The 21,933-nt window shown below is 38.5% G+C and overlaps 1 protein-coding gene across 2 annotated transcripts; it reads left to right on the top strand.

Moving 5' to 3' along the window:
• The first annotated feature begins 679 nt into the window (after positions 1-679).
• ttc12 (tetratricopeptide repeat domain 12) lies at positions 680-20,735 on the top strand. Of its 2 annotated transcripts, none has more exons than XM_074642035.1 (21): positions 680-853; positions 2,276-2,430; positions 2,730-2,751; positions 4,014-4,091; positions 4,214-4,335; positions 4,569-4,628; positions 5,183-5,254; positions 5,634-5,694; positions 6,465-6,653; positions 8,962-9,031; positions 10,936-11,024; positions 11,405-11,573; positions 12,070-12,165; positions 13,291-13,354; positions 13,469-13,603; positions 13,830-13,922; positions 14,287-14,355; positions 16,813-16,914; positions 17,784-17,883; positions 18,134-18,362; positions 20,204-20,735. In XM_074642035.1, exons 1-21 carry the CDS (start codon positions 799-801, stop codon positions 20,280-20,282), a joined length of 2,109 nt encoding a protein of 702 aa, XP_074498136.1. In that variant the 5' UTR covers positions 680-798; the 3' UTR covers positions 20,283-20,735. The 2 variants fall into 2 exon arrangements, with proteins under 2 accessions (XP_074498136.1, XP_074498134.1); XM_074642033.1 differs by having other exon boundaries at positions 16,813-16,947.
• The last annotated feature ends 1,198 nt before the right edge of the window (positions 20,736-21,933 follow it).

Genomic DNA, 21,933 nt, shown 5'->3' with positions numbered 1-21,933 from the left:
TGATTTTAGATTTTAGGAAAAAAAGTATTTGCATAACTGTGTCTCTTCATGTGTCTTTAACCACAAGGAGGCAGTGTTGATCTATTGCTTAGAAAAAGGAAGGTTCAAGGTGTAGGATGCCCTCATATCAAGATTGTCACTTTAAAAAGCAGGTTCATTGAAGTGTTAAGGAGAAATACTATCTTTAACCACTCTGTACTGGACTCACAGCACAGTATTGAATCAAATAATATATATGCAGGGAAAGGTTCCCCCTGAAGCACTTTACAGTCTAATGAACAACATATCAAAGAATAATGGCAGCCAAAAAAAAATATTTATATTGATTCATAAAAAAATATATTTTGACACTTCTGTTGTTTTTGGATTGAAGGAAAAATATGACCACCCATAATCAGGGTGAAGTGCTGCCTTCAAGTGCTGTCATGGAGAGCACATAAACAATTGTGTGTGTACCTCAAAAGTGATAAACAATTGGTAAATGATTCATTTTTGTTGAATAACAATGACAGTTAGTTTAGTTCCGTGTGTAAGTCTTCGTTCTGATTATATACAATCCGGGGTAGTGAAAAAAACAACTATTTTTCATTATCTTTTACGATGTGCTGTCGCATAACGACACTGACGACAATGTGCATTTTGAGTTTACGAGCGGCAGTGAAGGCATCATATCACCATGGTAACTCGACGCTGTGACTACTGACTGGGTGAAGTAAATTCATTGTTAGCTAAGATAAAAACAGAGTTACTTATCTTATTAAATAATAAAACCAGGCTTAAAAAGGGGCAAACAAACGTATGATGGACAAAGTTGAAGACTTCGAGAGATTTTTGAAGAATGTTGACAAAATAAGTGAGTAATATAGCGGCGAACCTTTATGAACGTTAGCTAATGCTAGCTAGTATGGAAATGAATAACTGTTTGTTTACACTTTCATTTTTATATTTATTATTGTTTTAGGTCTATATAGAAGTATTAGGGCCACATTGAGGAAAACAAATTAATATGAGATTTCGAGAACAAAGTCATAGGTTTACAAGAAAAAAAGTCGTAATATTATGAGAATAAAGTCAGAAGTTAATGAGAAAAAAGTTGTAATATTATGAGAATAAAGTCAGAAGTTTAAGAAAAAAAGTCGTAATATTATGAGAATAAAGTCAGAAGTTAAATAGAAAAAAGTCGTAATATTATGAGAATAAAGTCAGAAGTTAAATAGAAAAAAGTTGTAATATGAGAATAAAGTCAGAAGTTAAATAGAAAAAAGTTGTAATATTATGAGAATAAAGTCAGAAGTTAATGAGAAAAAAGTAGTAATATTATGAGAATAAAGTCAGAAGTTAAATAGAAAAAAGTTGCAATATTATGAGAATAAAGTCAGAAGTTTAAGAAAAAAAGTCGTAATATTATGAGAATAAAGTCAGAAGTTAAATAGAAAAAGTTGTAATATTATGAGAATAAAGTCAGAAGTTAAATAGAAAAAGTTGCAATATTATGAGAATAAAGTCAGAAGTTTAAGAAAAAAAGTAATATTATGAGAATAAAGTCAGAAGTTAAATAGAAAAAAGTTGTAATATTATGAGAATAAAGTCAGAAGTTAAATAGAAAAAAGTCGTAATATTATGAGAATAAAGTCAGAAGTTAAATAGAAAAAGTTGCAATATTATGAGAATAAAGTCAGAAGTTTAAGAAAAAAAGTAATATTATGAGAATAAAGTCAGAAGTTAAATAGAAAAAAGTTGTAATATTATGAGAATAAAGTCAGAAGTTAAATAGAAAAAAGTCGTAATATTATGAGAATAAAGTCAGAAGTTAAATAGAAAAAAGTTGTAATATGAGAATAAAGTCAGAAGTTAAATAGAAAAAAGTTGCAATATTATGAGAATAAAGTCAGAAGTTTAAGAAAAAAAGTTATAATATTATGAGAATAAAGTCAGAAGTTAAATAGAAAAAGTTGTAATATTATGAGAATAAAGTCAGAAGTTTAAGAGAAAAAAGTCGTTATATTATGAGAATAAAGTCAGAAGTTAATGAGAAAAACGATGCAATATTATGAGAATAAAGTCAGAAGTTAAATAGAAAAAAAGTTGTAATATTATGAGAATAAAGTCAGAAGATTAAGAGAAAAAAAGTTGTAATATTATGAGAATGATATGATTAATAAACAATATTGATAAACAAAGTATATAAAATGTGTATTTTACAACATACTGTATGTGATTATTATAATGTGAGTTAAGCCTGTAAAAAGTGAAACATGTCATTCATTCTTTTCAGGTGAGCTAGTGAAGGATCTAAAGTCCTCAGACGTCGAAGTCCAGCAAAAAGCAATGGAGACGGCTGATTACTACATTGCTGCCTTGGATGAACCATGCAGCACAAAAGTCAACAAGACGACAATCAATACAAAGCCACCACCTCAACCTCCCTTGGTAAAGACATGCACACAAAGTCACCCAAGTACAGTTGCACTCTCGCTCTCCGTCTGTCTCACTCTTTCACACTCTGTCTGTGCCTTTGTCTGTCTGTCTGTCTTGCTCTCTGTTGCTGTCTCTGTCCCTCCAACACAACACACACACACAGAACGCATATACACGGCTTTTTGTTGTGTTGTCTACCTTGACCCTTTCTTGTTATGTAAGAAGGATGTACAATACAGTAAGTAGTGACAAGGTACTGGTAGGTAGTTTTTGTTAACATTGTATTTAATTTCTCTTTTCCTGTTTTACAGGGTCTGCAGAATGAAAGTCCAGGTGAGTGGGTTATTTGGTTGTCACTTGCACTGAATTGAAACCCTGTTTAAGCAGACTTAAATGTCCCCATTGTGCATGGCAAGAAAAGTTTGTCCGAGCCAAACAAAAATACAGCAATAAATATACTCTCTATGTATGTTTTTTTTCTTCTTCAAAGATTGTTCTGGTTGTTGTTCATTATACAGTTAAGTAGGTTCTTGTAATGCATTGAAAATGAGAGCAGACGTGACATTTTCCTGAGGCGCAGCGAGATTTTTCAATCAATCGCGTCTGTTTGGCAGGTTGGTGACTCACAATAGTAGGAAGAGAGATGCGGTACAAAGTGTGTACTTAGTATTACAGTGGATCTCTGAAATTTTAGTTTCAAGGTGGATCATGTTAAGCGCTATCTGCCACTTGCCTTCTCAGACCAATTCAGACGCCCCCGCGTTTTGTAATATTTTTGTCAATTTAGTTGGCGGAGGTTTGATAAAGGTCTGTGAAGTGAACGCTTCACATCCTTATCAAACTGTCAGTATGTCATGGCGAGGTGGGCACTGCTACGGATTAGAGGAAATGAATGATATGTTTTTGTTGGTTTGTTAAGAGGCCTCTTACAATGCTTAGTAGATAAGAGACTTGTAGTTTTTACTGTTTAGGCCACCAAGGCCCTACTCTATAGAAATACTTACATACATTGGACAATGTGGGAGAAGCCACGCAAATAGGAGCCAGCTCCAGGTTAGCGTGCAGCACATTTATATGCTGAGAAGTCACTATGGTGATCTTAAAAGCTGATATTACTTTTTTTTCATAATATGTCTCTTGTATACTCATCCTTTTCATCCCAGCTCCTTAAATGTGGTATTCCATACATAACGTCTTTTCATCATATCAACACCTCTTTAAATTCTTCCTGAAGCTGCAAATGAATAAACCTTTCACACCTCTGTGTGTGAAACCATTAATATTGAAGTTAACACATCATATATTCAACTCACAAAATGAGGAAGAAAAAGTAATTCTGTCTTTTAGGCTGGGGAGACAGCAAAACAGATTTTAGATTGCCTCCAACTGATATTTATTACACTAGACTTGGAGCGTAATATCTGTCTTTGGGAGAAAATTTTTAGCATTAACAATCACACACAGTCTGTACCCTGTGGGATTTCTATAGTCACCAATGACTGAAGTATTGCCTATGACAAATATCTGTAGAGTTCCCTCCTTCTCTGTTCTAGCACTCATGATTAAGAGTTTTCCTTTATTTCTTTTTTTACCAGAGAATTTCATGAAGATTACAGAGAGAGATGCTGAAGACAGGAGAGTGAGGAGGATTGCAAAAGCAAGAAAGGCAACTGGTTTGTGAATCTCTCTTTTCCTTAAAGATGCTGTTGGATGCGAAAAGTTTGCTATACTTAACTGCTCTGTTGGGCTAGTGGTACTGTAAGTCCTTTCAAATGTCCCGTTTGTGTCACTTCAGCACTCAAAGACAAGGGGAATGAAGCTTATGCTCAAGAAGACTATGAAACTGCTGTGAAGTATTACAGTGATGGCTTGGCTGAACTACGGGACATGCAGCCCTTGTACACCAACCGAGCACAAGTGAATATCTTCAACTATGTTTTTCATCTTTCAAGTGTTTTACAACAACAACACAAATTGTGTTTTGTAATTTAATCCCATGAGTTGATCCGAGATTTAAGGCAAATGTGACAAAAGAAGAAGAAATTGAAACAAACAATGCTACACTACTAAAAACATTCTTTACTCTGTAAGGCCTGGTTTATTTTTTGTCTGTTTTTGATGCCACCTGTCCAATGTTTGAATCTACTTAGGCCTACATCAAGCTGGGGAAGTACAACGAGGCCATCAGTGATTGTGAATGGGCCCTGAAGGTAAGGCCTATAGCTGTGAACTGGGGTCAGTCAGTCGCTGCCTCATTCGTCATCTGAGGCATCGTTCTTAGTGAAGCTTGGAGCTCAGAGGAGATACAGTATGTTTGGCAGGAAAATGGGTTGGATGGGTTAACAGTGGGCTATAGGCTCTGTCCTGTACTGCACTCAAACAGAAGCAGTATTAGAGGCAGGATACAGGTCATCCGCAGAGCAGAAATGTTCTTTGGAGAGAACATTGTGTTTGGAAAAAGTGGACAAAAATGAATAGTGTTTATGGGTGCCTCCAAGTTTTAATAGTTTGTTTGGAGTTATCTTAGGTCACTCAACCCAAATGCAAGTTTACAATGAAAAATTCTTACACTAGTTTTCCAGTTAAGATGACAAGTATGCTCTATAAAGATTGATTTTCTATACTCATATCACTGTAACAGTGTAGGGTGTCTCATACTGTGCTACTGTTCTCAATGCAGAAACATTATATCACCATTATGTTGATGTGTCGATGATGAAGTGCATTAACAAATACACTCCCATGATCATTTTCTCTCTGTCAGTGTAATGAGAGGTGCATAAAGGCTTACCTACACATGGGGAAAGCATATCGGGCCTTAAAGAAATATAATGAGGTGAGGATGATTAACTGTAATTACATCTTATCACTCTTGTTTTGTATACAGATAGCATCTCATCTAACTTAGCATAATGAAAGTTGTATGCCTGGAATAGAGAACAAGCATACTAGCAGTCCTGGTCTCATAGCAATCTTCTTTTAAATATTTTTTTAATAGGTATTTCAATCTATTCACAGACTTATATTTAATATTGATATCTGTTAAAAATCTTTGTTTAATATAAGTATTGTAAAGTCCATCATAGTTTGCTGTATACCGCACTCTTGTGTTGAGATAATGTATTCTTTTGGTGTGCCCAGATTTATCTTGATTTCTATGGGTAAGTGAAGCACATCGTATAACCAGCGATGAACTAAATTCTTCTCTTTTTCAGTCCAGAAACTGCTTTGAAAAGATTGTGGAAATTGAACCTGCGATGGAGAAGATGGTGAAAGGTAAAGAAAATCTATATATTTTTTCCAGTGGGTTAGGTTAGGAAAAACTTTAATGTATTCAAGTCCTTTTCTGATAACTGCCGTCATTGGCTATGTATCATGTCCAACCATCTATGTTTTTTTGATATGAGTCAGTTTCATTATTATTCCATGAAATCATTTATACGTTGTTGAGAATGGTGTTGCCATATGCCCCTAATTAAAGTCAGACCGGAGCCCGTCAGACGTATATAGGAGACAGTGTGGTTGAGTTGGTTGTCAGTGATGTAGTCTCACTGACTGCAGCCCATTTAATTGCAAGGCTTTCATGACAACCTAAAGCTTAATGTTACTCTGCTGTTGCCCAGCCAATAAAAGACATATATTGTTTTCTTCCCAGTATTTGCCTTTCGTACTATAGTGTTTTGTTAACAAATACCTTTGAAACTGATTCATCCGGCTGTAAACTCTGAAATGTTGCTCTGTAGGTATTGCGCTAAATGTTTGCTCAGCACCTATAGTAACATTCCTTTACTTTGTGGCTATCAAGCACATGTGCAGTCTCTTTGCTATTGTCATATGTGGTGCAGCATTACATTTCTACTGCTTAGGCAACAGACCGACTTGCCTAAGGTACTCAGGTGGTGCATGTTTATGGCAATAGGCGAGTGGGGTGGTCATCTCAGGATGGCTGTTGCAATACTATGACAGTGAAACTTCAGTTACTGCAATGGAATAACTTTCTGTTTTCTGTTCTTCCTTCTCTTATCTCCTTTGGTTTCTCCATTCAGAACACCTGACCCAGGTAGATTTGGAGGAGGAGAGAGAGAGACAGGAAATAAATGCAATGCAAGAGCTTGACAAGGGAGAAGGGATTGCCACAAGAGTGCTCCAGCTGCTGGAGAAGCTGTCAAGGCCCGGCCAAATTCCCTTGTACTACTGTGGAGGATTGGAGATTCTGTCACAAGCTGTTACTGACTGTGAGTGTTCTTTTGGGTGAAGTTTTTCACAATTATCTTTCTCCTTATCTGTTTGTTGCCTATTCTGACTTCAATAACTTGCTTCACTGGTCCACCTGCGATATTTCCCAGTTCTATGTCTAAAATGATCAGAAAAAGATCTTCAGGCTATGAAGGTTACAAAGACTTTAGGGGAGGGAAAGAGTACTTGTGATAACCAGTTTCTCATCTCGTGTTACCTTGAATTTTTGAAGAAAACTTGGAACGAGGAATCTAAAAACAGAGGAAATCTATGTACGCTCACTACTTCCCAAGCACACACATTTATGTTAAAGCAGGCCAGAGTAACGCTGTCCATCACTGATTTCTTTTCATGCTCCATTTGCTTGTCACAGTGAGCACATTTCCAATATAGAGTATAAAGCCACATTGAAAGAGCAAAACCTCAAGGCTGCCTGGTGTGGTGATAGGTATATACATAACACTATGTAACACTATGAAATGACACTTAAACTGCTGCATAAAAATAGCTGCGCAGAACAATTTTATTTGTATTTTTGTTCCATTATGAGATCAATAAAAACAGTTGTCTACTATTTGGCAATGCCTGGAGGGGAGTGAAACCTCCAGCGCTGCCATGATTTGATTTGTGATCTGTTTCAGATCATCTCAATTAGCACAATTAGACATTCCCTCGGTGCATAAATGATGATGTAATTTAGTTGCTGAACTGCTGAGTAGGCTGATCCGAGCCAGCAGCGTCAGCTGTTCCCACAGTTAAGTGATGTTGTAATGAACAATGAACTTTAAATGTGAAATGACTAACATTAAGTAGCTTTTAGTGTACAGGGTCATGTAGGCAATGTTAGATACATTTGGGGTTGAGAGCAGGTATATAGTGGGTTGTTATGGGATGACAGCAAACACCATTAAGCCTTCTGAGGCTGTCTTTGGTGCAATTTAATAAAACACCTGTGATAACGGGTGTCCATTTTCTTAACCTCAGTGGTGCTACCTGCACTCAACCCTGTCAGATTTAGAGCAGAGAATGGTGGTACCTGTCCGTTGGCTTTATAGATTTATGACAGCCTAGCCTGAGGTCCTCTAGATGGACAGCGGCCCTAGAACATGCCAGGGATTATCGATGCTTGTATATTTCAGGGCACCAAGAGTGAGTTGTTGTCAGGGGACCCAGAATTTCTAGCAACGTCCCTGATCGAGAAAAAACAGCTCGTAAAACTGAGTCGAAAGAGAGCATTGGTCCACACTAGCACAGTGTTTGTTGCTCAAGGTTTCAGATTAATGAAACCAAACACCCTAGGCAGGAACATGCCCTCATAGAATTGCGATCCTGTGATAATGGAAAACTTGTTGGACACAATATATTGCACAATATTTGTTTACCAAGTCCTCTGCTGTATGAAAAGGGGCCATTGTAGACGTGCAGCAACTGCTCTCCACCAGGTTGTTCACCCCTCCTCTGTCAGATGCTGATATTTTTGTAAATGTTTTTGACCCAAGAAATGACTTTGAAACTCCACACAGCTAATATAACTCTTTTTAGCCATTGCCAAAAGGCAGAAATTGCAGCTTTTGTAAAACAACCATGTAGCACATCAAGGTCAACGGTCCTCTCAGGAGTATTTATTTTGTTATATTTCAGGTAAGAAAGAAGCTGTAAAGAAATAGTTCTGACATGTTCCACCCCTCAGCTGCTCTCATACAGGCCTTGTATAACTTCAGGTACTTTGACCACACAGCCAAGACTGATGGAACTGATCGAGTGAAGCGTGTCACTCAGTAAACCGTAAAGCCGTATACATCATTGTTCCGCCAACTCTCTATTTTTGTTTTGACTTGTATCACTATTTGTAATATTCTTTAGCACTGGCTGTCCACTACAGAATGGCAAACATTCCTTATCCAATCGCTCTTTTTTCTTCATTTAGATGAATAAAAGTGTACTGTCAAATGATATAATGCCTGTCTCACAGTGCCATTCAACGGGAAAGGGCAGGACTTACATAACTCACAACTGAAAGGATCTCAGCAGGGCTGACATTACAGGCTTTCTCCCCTAAAAGTGCCCCCTCACTGCCCTGCTCTACTTTCTGTATACGCCAACTCATTATAAGTGGAAATAGACCACTGTACCTTCCACAACATATTTTATTTATTCCTTTCTCTCGTGCCCTTGACTATAAACCAGGGAACAAGGGAAGCTAAACTAAACGAGAGAGGTGTTGTGTTTCTCTAAAACCCTGAGGCTACCTGGTGATGATATGTAGTTTTCTGTCTTCTTACACTATCTACTCTTCTCTTCTAACAGGTACAGGCCAGACCCTTTTCAGACTGAACAATGGCTTCAGTATCATCAGCAGCAATGACACAGTGAGGAGGTAAGAAGACCAGGGGGAGAGGTAGCTGTCAGCCCTCAGTGGAGCTTTGACAGATGGACGCAGACACAGAACGTACAGAGACAATGATGGCCTAAACTAGAGGGATCATTCTCCGCCCCCCCCCCACCCTCGCTCTCTCTCTCTCTCTCGCTCTCTCTGTCTGTGGTTGTTTGTGCGATAGCCCAATGAGGAAAAGATGATCACGCTGAAGATTGAGATGAGCGCTGAATTGAGCAAAGGCCCTGCGTTTTGTCCCTGGAAGAGGGGGTGTTTTGTACAAGATACAAATTATGACTCACTCATGTCAGTTCAGTAAGATTATTATTAACTTGTCTCGTCTAACTAACACTTTCCATGCTGTCCATTGTTAGCACTGTCATTATTCAAGTATGAACACACTGTCCGGGGAGTAGAGAGTGCAACAAAATTGCAGTCTGAACTTGATGAAAATAGCCAATAAGGATACTGCTGTGAGCCAGATGCAACCAATTGAAACGTATGTGAGACACAAAGGAGGCCAGTTCATTGTTGCCTGCTATACTGTAGAAAATTCAAGGTGCTCCCTGGTATTGTGGGCAGTGATGGCCTAAAAAGGCTTAGAGAAGAGAGAAGGTTGGCAGTTCAATAACGGCAGGTTAAATCTGGGTGGGGAAATTACGATTATTCATCATTACCATTGTTGAACAAGGCCCTTAACCCCAACTGCTCCAGTGGAGCTGCAAACTTTGGCTGTACTGGACAGTTTCCAGGTGTGATTGTGATCAGGGCAAAAAAGAAACTTTTTTATTAAAAACAAAGTGTTCTTGAGATGTCTAATTTATAATTAAATTATTAAAGAGGACATATTATGATTTTGTGCTTTTTCCCTTTCCTTTAGTGTGTTATATACTGTAGTTTTGTGTACCTTTAAAAGGTCTGCAAAGTTACAATGCCCAAAGTCCACATCAAAGGGAGTTACTCTCCCCCACAGAAACACTGCTCCTGAACTGCTTGAACGCCTCGCTTGAAGTCCTGCCTTTTCTTCCGTAACGTGATGATGTCATCAAGTAACACATTTGCATAATAACTGCCCAGAGGCTAGTTTGGCATGCCCTCGAACAAAACTAATTAGAGTGGAGTTGGAGCAGAGTCTGAAGAGTTCGGTTCGGTTGACCAATCACAACAGAGTGGGCCAGCTGACCAATCAGTAGCTCAAACAGAGCGTTTCAGACAGGGTGAAAAGAGGTACTGTTGCACAACCGGGATGAGAAAAATAAAGCATTTTTGAACATTAAAGCATGTAAACATGTTCTAGTAGAAACCCAAAATACAAGTATGCACCTGAAAATAAGCATAATAGGTCCTCTAACAGATATTAGGAAATAAATCAGGCTATAACCTTCAGCCAGCAAGTAGCAGCACATAAAAGCTTCTTCAGAGCAGAGACAACAGTGATATGTCAATTGCAAACCCCTTAGTGGGATAACAGATGACTTCTCAGGTAGCTTGTGAGTGATGGCCAAGTGGGTATGCCACACGGACAAAATGCATTGTAGTACCGGTACCAGTACATACTGTATGCTCATGAAACATTTTTTTTCATGCGTATTGCACTTTATTTTCTTTATATACTGTAGCTGTACTGAAATATATTGTCTCCATTCATTAATTTTTGATAATCGAGTGGCCTTTGGTACATAAAAACAGGGCCTTGCTGCTGCACCAAGATTGCTTAATATCCATATGAAATGAAATGGCATATTGACTTTGTTCCCATCCTTTGTGTTGCGTTGAGATAAATTGTTATTGCTATACTTGCGCGTAAATAACATTGTCATTATTTGGCAGTAATATTTCAATTTGATTTGTATTATGCCAATTAGAAGAGGAGCTCATATCACTGAGTTTTATCTTTTCTTCTACAGTTGCCTGTTGCAGAAAACGAAGGATCCAGACAGCCAAACGTTGTGTGTGTCTGTTCTGAAATTCTGGAGGGTTATTTGTTGTGGAAACGGTATGTTAATTGAGTTACACTTCATTTTCTGTCTTTGTCCTACTAATATAATCCTCTATTATTGCATCGTGTCATTACTGCACAGCTTGTCAGTGTGATACTTAAGCCTTCTCTTTTGTCAAACCTTTATTTGCCTTTGAATCACACAAGCTGTGTGGGCTTCAGCTCATCAACTGTTTGAGCCAACAGTGTTTACACAGCTAATCACGTGTGTGTGTGTGTGTGTGTTAATACCATATGACCACCAAAGCATTATCAACATAAGTGTAGAAACTTAATGCTCATGTAATTGTGTTTACAGACTAGGTTGGGAACATAGCAGTGTAGCGTGTCCAATGAGCTCATTCTTTGTACATAACATGTTTTCCTTTTGCTTTCAGATGAAAACCAGAACATGTTGATGTTATGCCCCGTCGCCAGAGAGTCCATTGTTCATTTGGTAACATCCGAGCATGATGGAGTGCAGAAGGAATGCCTGGCAATACTACGTTTGTACTCACAGATGCCACATGGCAGACGTTTGGCTATTGACAACCTGAATGTGCACATGTAAGACATTTCTTTATGTTGACATTAGATGCAACTGATGAGAGCAATCGCAAAGCTGGAGTAAAAATATATGTAGACAGAGATTATAGGCTTACAGTGTGTTCTTATGAACTTTTTCCTTTACCTCCTTCCATCTCTAGTAAGTACTGAAATGAGTTTTGCATTTGTTCTTCTTAATGAAATCTGTGGAGGGACCTTAGGTCAGCCCTGGGCCATATGTTTGTGATTGTCGGTCCAATCTCCACGTCCATTTAATGAGATTTCAAGAAATGTTATTGCTCTAGGACACAGTTTTAAAAATTACAGATTGGCCTAAGTGATTTGTTATCATGTGTGTGTGTGATAATATCTGAGCCGCAGTTGATTGGATTTTCAGAAAATTAGGAAGAATGAACAAATATTGTTGCTTCTCTGTGGCGTTATTATCTTGCTGATATATTTTATTTTCTATCCCTCTCTCTCTTTATCTTGCTGTACTCTTAATGTGGATCCAAAGGTTAGTGAGGAGTCTCATGGCGTGCATCTCAAAGCCAAAGCAGCAGCAGGAGAACACAGCGGTCAACATTCTGGAGAGCTTCGCAGCAGAAAACAAGTATTACTGAAACGCAAACACCAGAGTTATTCTCCTCACACACTTGAAAATAATACATTTTTATCTCTGCACGAGGAAATGCACATTTTCAGATACTCTGCAGACTCCAGGATGTGACCCACCAGGCAGTCTATTATCCTCCCATACATCATATCCATATATATTAAAAGCACTTTAAAATCCATCGTCACATCATGTCAGAAGGGGAAATGGAAAGTGCGGCTTCTTTAATAATTCAACATGTGCTATATAAGTGTTAATGTCACTTGAAGGCAAAAGGCCGTTCTCAACCTGTTTGTCCTCCCTGGTGCCTCATGAAAACAAGACATGAAAGGACAACCCGAGCTCTCCAACACAGCAGGAAATAAGTCGAGGTGTCAAGCAGTGAAATGGGGAGATCAATTCTCCCTGTCTATAGCTCAAAGAGTTACTCAACAAAAATGTGTTATATCCTACAGAGGTTTTCTCTTCAGTGTAGAAGCTCAGCTGAATCAATGTTAAACTTTCAAGGATATTTTTTGAGTAAAAGTTAATGCACAACGGCTCCAAACTCCATATTGATTCCAGATCTTTCAAATCTCTCCTGGTTAAACATTTACTGAATGTACTTGCACATATGCTTTTATGCATACATGACGTAGAGCTTATATAATTGATTATTTTTTAGTAAAAAGTAGCTGGACTGTGCTGTGTAGACATCACAGCGAATTTATCTGCTTTTTACTGCTTTCCATTTGGATGAGTGAGAATCTTCAGAGACATGACGATCAATGCTATTTTAAATTGCAATTGCCAATTAGCCTTTATGACTCAGAAAGCAAGTGTATTTTGGAAAGTATATCTACAGGGATTTTTTAGGCACTTATTTATTCGTATGTGTTAATTTTTACTTGCTCTGTTGATGGAGTTGTTGTTTTACATAGGCTACTTGTATCATACTGAGCTGTGAAGAACTTAAATTGAGGATTAAACTTGACTTTACTCCTCCACTGTTACACAACAAAGACTATGATGTTGTATATATGCTACTTCTGTTTAATAGTGGAATCATTTTGCATATTTATACATATACATAGTATGTCTATCTTACATGTCCGGTAGAAATAGTTTCATTTTTTCTTACAGATTTTGCATTCAGTTAAGGGACGTGTTGACAGACTCTGTCATTGTGCCATTTATAGCCTTACTGGTAAGATATGTAGATACTAAGTTTCATATTGATGTACAGTATGCACTGAATATCTATACCGGTGTTTATATGTGTGTGTGTGTCTGGGCAAATGTTTTCTTCCTTTTTTTCCAGAGAAATATCAGCGAGTCCAATCGGCATGACCTTGCATCACTGATATCAGCTATTGGCCGTCTGGCTCGAGATGACGTCATCCGCCACAGTTTTGCTCATGATGCACAGTGCTGGAGGGCTTTTGTGGTCGCCATTGTTAGTATTTACACACGGGTGTCTTTGCAGAGAAATGTACAATTCACTTGTTCATTGAGATGAATGCAGATGCCGCAGCACTTAGATACAAGGAATAAAAGACCACATTATAGTGTGAATGACACAATTAGACATTATAGATATAGTCTGTCTTTAATATTATGAAAATGTTTGTTTTTTAAACTCACTGTATGCATTTTATTCAGTGTATATTCTGTCATTGCAGAGGCAGTGCAGTGCATGTGAGTACAAAGAGGTAATTTACCCTCTGCTTGGTTTGATCATCAACCTTTCAGCTATCACCTCTCCAATCATTCAGGTAAGACAATGTGATGTGTGATATTTACTTTGCCTGGGGTGGTGTTTCAGTTATGCATGGGTATGTTATGAGTGAAAAAATGAATTTCTGTCTTATCTCCTGTTATCTTAATAGTGATGATATGATGATACGGTATCTTAGATAAGGTTGAGCTGAATTGTCATTCAATGCGAGGAGCACCTTGAAAGAATTTTAAGCTTTGACGGAAGATTCGCTCCATTCACTTTTACTGTGTTGTAAAAAGTGGACAAGGAAAGAAGAGGGGGCATTTGTGTTAACCACCACCATTTGTGTGATGCCACCTAGTCAGAGGTGAAACGAATGTGAAAATTGGTTTAGCCACGTTTCCGTCTTCCTTTTGTAGGAGCATGCTGTTTCACTGTGCGATTGCTGCCTGGGCCTGCTGAGGGATAGTGATAGAGGAGTCGTAACTGTGAGTGAACTTTACTTTAGCCTAACACTACAGTACTCAGGAGGGTTGAAAATCCCCAACACTTCATATATGTAGTTGCTTTACTGTCTCATAACTCCCATTGTTTGGCTTTATTACTGTGTCGGTCCAAGAAAGGTTTGAAAAATATTAGTACTTAGAGATTTTTTACAGTTGTTGAAGAAAACTTTTTCTTGTTTGTTTTCCAAACTTCCATACATCCAATAAAGCATGAAAGCATCCTTTCAGGTAACTAGACGAAAATAAAAGACATCCGTCTTGAGTAATGGACCTTTTCTGGGGCCTGTGAGCTCGCTGGCAATGTGCCCCAAAAGGTGGTAACAGCAATCCACCATGTTCAGCGGATCCTATATATGTGTCATTACAGTTGATTAAAACTCCAGCTCCAGGTGCTGTTGTCTGTGCTAATGGCTGTTACAGCAGTTTCACACTGCCTATGCAATGCCCTCAGAGTCCCACACTTCCACCCATCTGTCTCTTTATTCTGTTTTAGTGCTCGCTCACTGCGTGGCTCAAACTTTTTCTTCATTGACAAAAAAAATCCTCAATGTTTTTCTCAACTCTTGTCTTTTCTTATCTTGTTAATTGTTGATGCTGGGCTGTTTTGTTTGAGCTTATATACATTTAGGTTTAGCTTTCTGGTTCGGTGGTGTTAAGAAGCATGCATGTGTGAGCCAGCGAGAGATAGAAACTACCCTGTTTGTCCACTCCATTTACTTCCATTGTCGTCATTTTGCTCCAACCATGAGAGAAAAGTAAATATTCAAAGATTTTTAAAGCTGCATTCATCAATTTTTGGCCACTAGGAGGCAGAATAGAGGTGAAGTCCCGCCCCTTCCGGTAGACCCCATGGGACCTTATTTCAGAAAAAAAAATATGTCAACGACGAGAAACAAATATAGTTTTTTGATCACATTTGAATTGCGCCATGAATCACACAATGTCAATTTAAAAGATAATTTTGCAAGTCAAGAAAGTCACAGTTTGTTGTGGGTTTGTCGTAGTATCATTTAGTTGTGTGTGAAACCGCTCAATATACATCACCAACTCTAGCTAGCTAGCTGACTTCGCTATGACCACACACAAATGATGTGTTTTATCCAGCGACTACTGGTCTTTTTATCAGTCGGGAAGCGGAAGAACAAACAAGACCCGTTGCTTGTGTGAGTACAACCCAGTACAAAACACACAGGCATCGTTGCTTCAGCGAGAAAAACGTCACTATGCATTCTTTGGGTGTGTTGTCTTTCTAATGACGTATTTCACAGTCTGATGCTTCAACAGTTTTACAACAAACTGAGACTTTCTTGACATCATATGTGTGATTCATGGCGCAATTCAAATGGGATCAAAAAATGATTTGTCTCTCGTCGTTGACTACTGTACATATTTTTTTCCTAAATAAGGTCCAATGGGGGTCCACCGGAAGGGGCGGGACTTCGCCTCTCTATAACTCCAAAACAAGCTGACAGACACATCCTAACATACCGCATTACTGCCTTAAAAGGTTGTTATGGCTAGCATGTTAGCAAACAAATTAGTTTTAACAAATATAACAGACATGAAGCAGCATTATCATCTCATTTGAGTTGTATTTGGAGTATTTGGTAGCCTCGTAGCTCTGATTTGGTCTCCACCAACTCCTGATAAAAATATCTTGGTCTTATCTTCTATTTGGTACAGGGGAGGCAGTCGGAGTGGTTTAATCTGAGTGTATTCTGTGAAAGTGGCTGCCTGCTGTTGCTATGAACGGGGAGAGCAACGGAACAGATGAGAGCAGTGATACTTAACTGCAAGCAGCCGCGGTTAAAAGGGAAGATTATCTTTTATCAAAAACGCATCTCTCAAATGAGTCATTTCTACTCTCGACAAAAAATCTATCAAATTACTAATTTGCACACTAAATATACTTATTTTTGTTGCCTTTATTGACTAATTCGTGCCCTCAAATTACCTTATGTAATAATAACGTGTGATTCAACAGATCCCTCCTGCAAGATAAAGCAAGCACCCACGTGTGACCTCTAATTCTTATTTTCTTTGCTTGGACTTCTCGACTTTTCTTTTTATTACCCTGTCCTTGAAAGGTTCACTATGATTTTATGTTCAGTCAGACGTGTTTTCAGGCAACTCTCTCACCATTTTTACAATGGACTTTTTGTACTTTATTGCTGAAAAACTCCCCATAACACCTACTGATATCACGTCTTCAAAAAGCAGTTTTCCTGTTCTGCACCTTTTTCCAACTACACTCTACCATTCTCTTTGTCTCCAGTAGGAACTGTTTGGGGTTTCTTCCTGCTAGCTTTCTTTCTCCCACAGCAGTTTTCTCTTGATTCTCTGATATCCTGTTTATTTCCCATCCGACTTTTTTCTTCTACTTTTCTCTATCTTCTGTTATCTCCGTTTCTAATGCCAACATTCTTCTTTGTCCTCCAGAGAGCCACGGGCGTGCTGAGCACCGTCCTCCCTCAGTCCCCAGAGGCCATTCAGCATGTTATTAAGGGGGATGCGGTCCGGACCATGCGCTGGCTGCTGAAGGTGCGGAGTTGTACACACAGCCAAGTATCTACAGTATGAATACATCAACAGTTATTTGTCCTTTACCGGTGGAATGATATTCTATTTCTACAGAGCCCCCCCTAGACCTCTAGGAGAAAATTTGTATTAATTTGTGCCCTCAAGTTAGTAACTCGTTCTCTCGAGTTAGGTATCTCGAGTTACTTCATAGTGCACTTCTTCCAATCATTCCTGACAGTCCACGCATTGCTGATGTACAGAGCCCCCCTAGATGATGTACTAAAGTTGGAAAGATATTGACAGATTCAAACTTCCTGGATCAATAACTCTTAACAGAAACGTTAAAACACCGCCGTAGTTCTCCGACTCGCTTGTGAAACTGCATTAACGTGAACCGCAAAGTGCAAAACCGTGGTACTGCCAGCTGGCTTCTGACTTCCGTTGCTCCTAAAGTAGTTATTACGGTAAGGATGTCCTCTGAGCGAGGCGAATGGCGTTACCAGAGTTTTGCACTTGGCAGCTCACGTTGCTGCAATCTGGAAAGGGAGCAGTGAGTGGAGGGGTAGTCAGTTGGTTGCAATCTGCAACCACACAACTATATACCGCCAAATCCTACACACTGTCCCTCTAAACATTCCCTATCATCATGATCTAAAGACATGATGAAAACATGCTGATGAATAAACAGCTACATTTATTTGTAGAAAGTACTTTACTCATATTAATGTTTTGAATGGGATCAATATGTGAAGTAACTGTGTATGTATTCTTCTACTAATTCCACTACATGTCAGTTTTTCTGACCTCTAAGTTTCGACATCAAATTAGAGTTTAGAAATATACGTTAAACTTGTTTAATGTTATTGTTATTTCTGTGTGTGCCTACCCAGGGAACAGGGCAGACTGCCAATAAGTATGCCATTAAGACTCTGACAGTGTGCACTGCTGCCAGTCACGTGGCACGGGAGGACCTGGTGAAGTCTGATAAAAGTGAGAAATGATTGACATTTTAGCATTTCTTTTACAAGCTCTTTCATTATTTTATGAATAATATTTTATGGTTGACCTAATATGCAAATGAAGTGTGTGTTTATGTGTCTACATTCGTATGCGTACTGCATGTGTGTGAGTGCAGTGTGCAGTATATCTATTGATGTTCATGTCATTACATGTGTGTTTGTTAACAAATTCAAGAATGCCATTTCGTTTTTATTCGCTATTCATTTATCGTTCCACACAGAACTGTCGGTTCTACGTCATTTGCTTGCTTCCAGCTGTGATGAGATGGTGTCAGGAAATGCAGCCCTGTGCTTGGCCCACTGCCTTGAGTTGGAGGGAATTGCCAGCACCCTGCTGGGCACTGATATTGTGCTGCTGCTGCTGCGCCATGCTGCAGGGGACGCTAAGAGGATGGCCGTGCGGCAAAACGCAGCAATTGCTCTGTGGAAGCTGTGTCGATCTGAGCCCAGGTGCCCTCTCACCTCACTCTGTAAACCACATGCTGCTGATTACACTCTAGAAACTAGCCTGAAGGAGCGTTGATAGACAAGAGAGGAAATAGCTCACTGAAATGAGATAATGTGATGTTATGGCTCTGGATAAAGAAGTTGGTCACACATTAGGCAAATGTATTTGTACTTCTGGCACAGGCAAACCTGAAATATTCAAATGTTTATACATATATATTTGTCTCGTTTTCTCCTGCAAACATCCACCTACCTACTGCCGTCATTCTGTGCATGTGATGACTAACTAATGTGTGACTAGCTACGCTAATGCACAGTGATAACATTACCACTTTTCTCTTTATATTTACAGTTGGTTTACTGCTTAATCATGATGGACAGATGAGATTGGTCTCAGGTTTCAAGTCAGGTTTGGCTCTGGCCATATGGATATATTTTAGGGCTACAACTGATGTTTTTTTTCCATTATCCATTAATCTGCCACAACTATTTTCTCATGTCATCTTTTTGACAATAAAATGTCACAAAATAGTGAAAATGCCCAGAGTAATTTTGCCAGAGCCCAAGCTGTCATCTTCAAAGTGCTCCTTTTGTCAAACCAACAGTCAAAAACCCAAAGATGAGACATTAAACTACACAAAAAAACAAGCTGGAATGTTTGCCATTTTTGCTTAAAAGACCAGTGTGTAACAATTCGGGGGATCTATTGGCAGAAATGGAATATTATATTAATAACAATGTTTTCTTTAATGTATAATCACCTGAAAACAAGAATCGTGTTTTTGTTGCCATAGAATGAACCGTTTATAGCTACATAGGCTACAACGGCTTGGGACGGAGTCGATAACGTTACTCGCTTCCGTCGCCGCCGCTCTCTCTCTCTCTTGTTTCACCACTCACTTCCCACATACACACACACTGATGACCTACGCTACTCTTACAACAACAGGCTCTAGAGAGGCTTTTTTTGCGTCAGCCCCTCGAGCTCTACTTCACGCTTGGTACATGGGAGAGGCTTCAGTTGGTTGCAATCTCAACCTCACCGCTAGATACTGCCAGATCCTACACACTGCTCCTTTAATAAAATGAGTAATCGCTTATGAAAGTAGTTGTCAGTTCATTTTCTGTCCATCGACTAATCGTATAACTGACTAATCATTACAGCTTAGTTTAGCGAGAATGAATATTTGAATATTTATTTGGAGACACCAGGAGCAGACAGTTCCTGCAGAGCTTGTTTTTTGCTCTGATATGCATCGTCAGCTGTTTTTAACGAAGGTTGCAACTTAACAAAATGTGAAATAAGTGAAGGAGTCTGAATACTCTCTGAGAGTGCTGTATATACCCTTTGGCCCTTTGGTATTTGGGCCAGCCCCACTAAACATCTTATGCATAATACTACTACGTATTACATGCAAGGATTACACAAAAGCTACACTTGTACATTACCTACAAGTTTACAATAGCTTCTGTTACTTTAAGTTTAATATTTCTATTTATTGTTTTTATTTGGAAAGGGTTTTATTTGTACTGCAGGGTCAAATTCAAGTGTGAACATCTTTTGATGTCGACACTACTGCTGTAGGCCATCTACCATATAGTGCAGCACCTCTCGGATTTTGTGAGTATAATTGTTGTGTTGTACTATCCTGAATAATGGAAGAGGGCAGCAACAAACATGCCTCTTTGTTCCTAGGAATTTTTTTTTTACTGTAACTTCAGGCTACAGAGCTCTGCTGTGACTGTGTTGAGGACATGTTGAAGTGCTGTTTCAATTGAATGCCACCTCACTGAACACAATGTCACTGTGCTTTCTTTTAATAAACTGCTTTCTTCAATTCCAGACATAAGAACAAACTCCGAGAACTTCACGGCTTTGAGATCCTGCACTCCTGTACGAAGCTCATCACATGGACCCAATAACACATTTTATAATCTCCTTGCTGGTCATCAGTCTTGTTCTCTTCTGTTGTCTGTTTTGGTCTTAGACGCCATTGGGGAAAACAGAAAAACACAAAAAACACACAAGTCCTGGTAGTTACATATTTTCTTTTCTCTTCTTTCTAATTATTTTTTAATTGCTATTCCAATTTATATCTGTCATTTATTAAATAATATGGATTTTTTTTTATGCCTTGAGAATATCCCAAAAAAATATTTTATTTAATTTTTCTTGAATAATATTCTGCTCTTAATGCTTCATCTACATAAAGGTCATAAACATTAGCAATGTTGTTGGCTGTTGTTGTTTTTCATTCCCATGTAAATTTGTGTGATTAATTAATCCCGTGCATTGACTGTGCAGTCAATTTTACAATCTTTAAATGTCTATTATTAGATTAAAATATAATTAATATTTTACAACACAAAATATTTGTCCTGAATATTTTTTTTTACAAAGCAAAGCAAGTTTGTCAATAAAATAAATAAATGAATATATGACACAGAATATACTGCCTAAACAAATAAGAGTTCACTTATACAGTGATACAAACTGTAATATGTAGGATGTTGAAGGATGGACATTTATCAGACAGCATTAACATACTGATGGGATTTGAAGTGACTATAGATTACAACGCTGTAACCCGTCTTGAAGGTTTTTCTCTTATTAACCACAAAGAAGCGTGTCAGATGCAAATTATGGCGTATACGGCTTGCTTAACAGCTAGTATTACTGACAATTTTGTCAACCATACCTCTATGTGACCATGTGTGTGTTCAAAAGGGTCATTTTAATTTGTGCCAGCCTTTAGTATATCTCTGATTTTTTGTGGTTCTTTAGATGTGTGGTTGGTTTGTGTATTTTTGGATTTCATTTAGGTGCAGTTGAGTCCTTTTACTGAAAAAAAGAAAAAAGACCCTACAATTACAACAATGATAATAATTAAGATTATGTTCCATTTAGGTCAAACAGAGTCAGGGTGCTGCTACTGTGCATGTTGGACCACTGGAAAGGCTCTGCTACACTAAATGGAACGGATGCTATTTCATGTCAATATGGCTGCCGTGAAAAAGGGCTGATTGTCTCTCTGCTCCTTTAATTTTCTTGTTCTCTCTGTACCCTGGCTTTTATTTTTTTTTGAGCCCCTGTTGTTTGGTGAGGCACTTTGACTCAGCTATTCAGGCTGCAGTTCGCTTTACATCTTTACATCAGCGTGTGTTCTGCACATCTGACCCCCGCTGTTATTGTGAAAATGGTGTGATCGAGTTTCGACCACAGCTGTGCGGGGCGGGGTATCAGATGACAAGTTGAAATGTGTTTTAATGATAACAATATATTAATTTATCATGTAAATACATATAACTTGTATTGTCAGTGATATAAGTCAGTAAGTAAATTGTTGCCTTTGCATGGGACCCTCATCTGTACTCTTTGACCCCCCTGACAGCAGGGCTGCTGGAAGGACTAATCTCCTCGAAATAAACAAATTTACATTTCAGAGACTGTTTACATTAAACTAAGTTTGGGGTCTGCCAAATTTGCATGTCTTTGAAATATGAGGATTACTTGTAAAGTCACAGAGAGGGCTGTGCCCAGCAATTTAATTTGGGACTTTTCTTGCTGCACCAC

Source organism: Sebastes fasciatus, chromosome 7, assembly GCF_043250625.1.
Source record: "Sebastes fasciatus isolate fSebFas1 chromosome 7, fSebFas1.pri, whole genome shotgun sequence".
Lineage (NCBI taxonomy): Eukaryota > Metazoa > Chordata > Actinopteri > Perciformes > Sebastidae > Sebastes > Sebastes fasciatus.
The sequence above is the reverse complement of the archived record's forward strand: the minus strand, read 5'-3'. Positions and strand labels throughout refer to the sequence as shown.

Bases quoted from the DNA above. Each gene is read 5' to 3' on its own strand.
- ttc12 (XM_074642033.1), top strand. From the start codon at position 799: ATGATGGACAAAGTTGAAGACTTCGAGAGATTTTTGAAGAATGTTGAC. The intron at 854-2,275 runs GTGAGTAATATA...CATTCTTTTCAG, and splicing joins GAAGAATGTTGACAAAATAA to GTGAGCTAGTGAAGGATCTA. The intron at 13,604-13,829 runs GTTAGTATTTAC...CTGTCATTGCAG, and splicing joins GGGCTTTTGTGGTCGCCATT to AGGCAGTGCAGTGCATGTGA.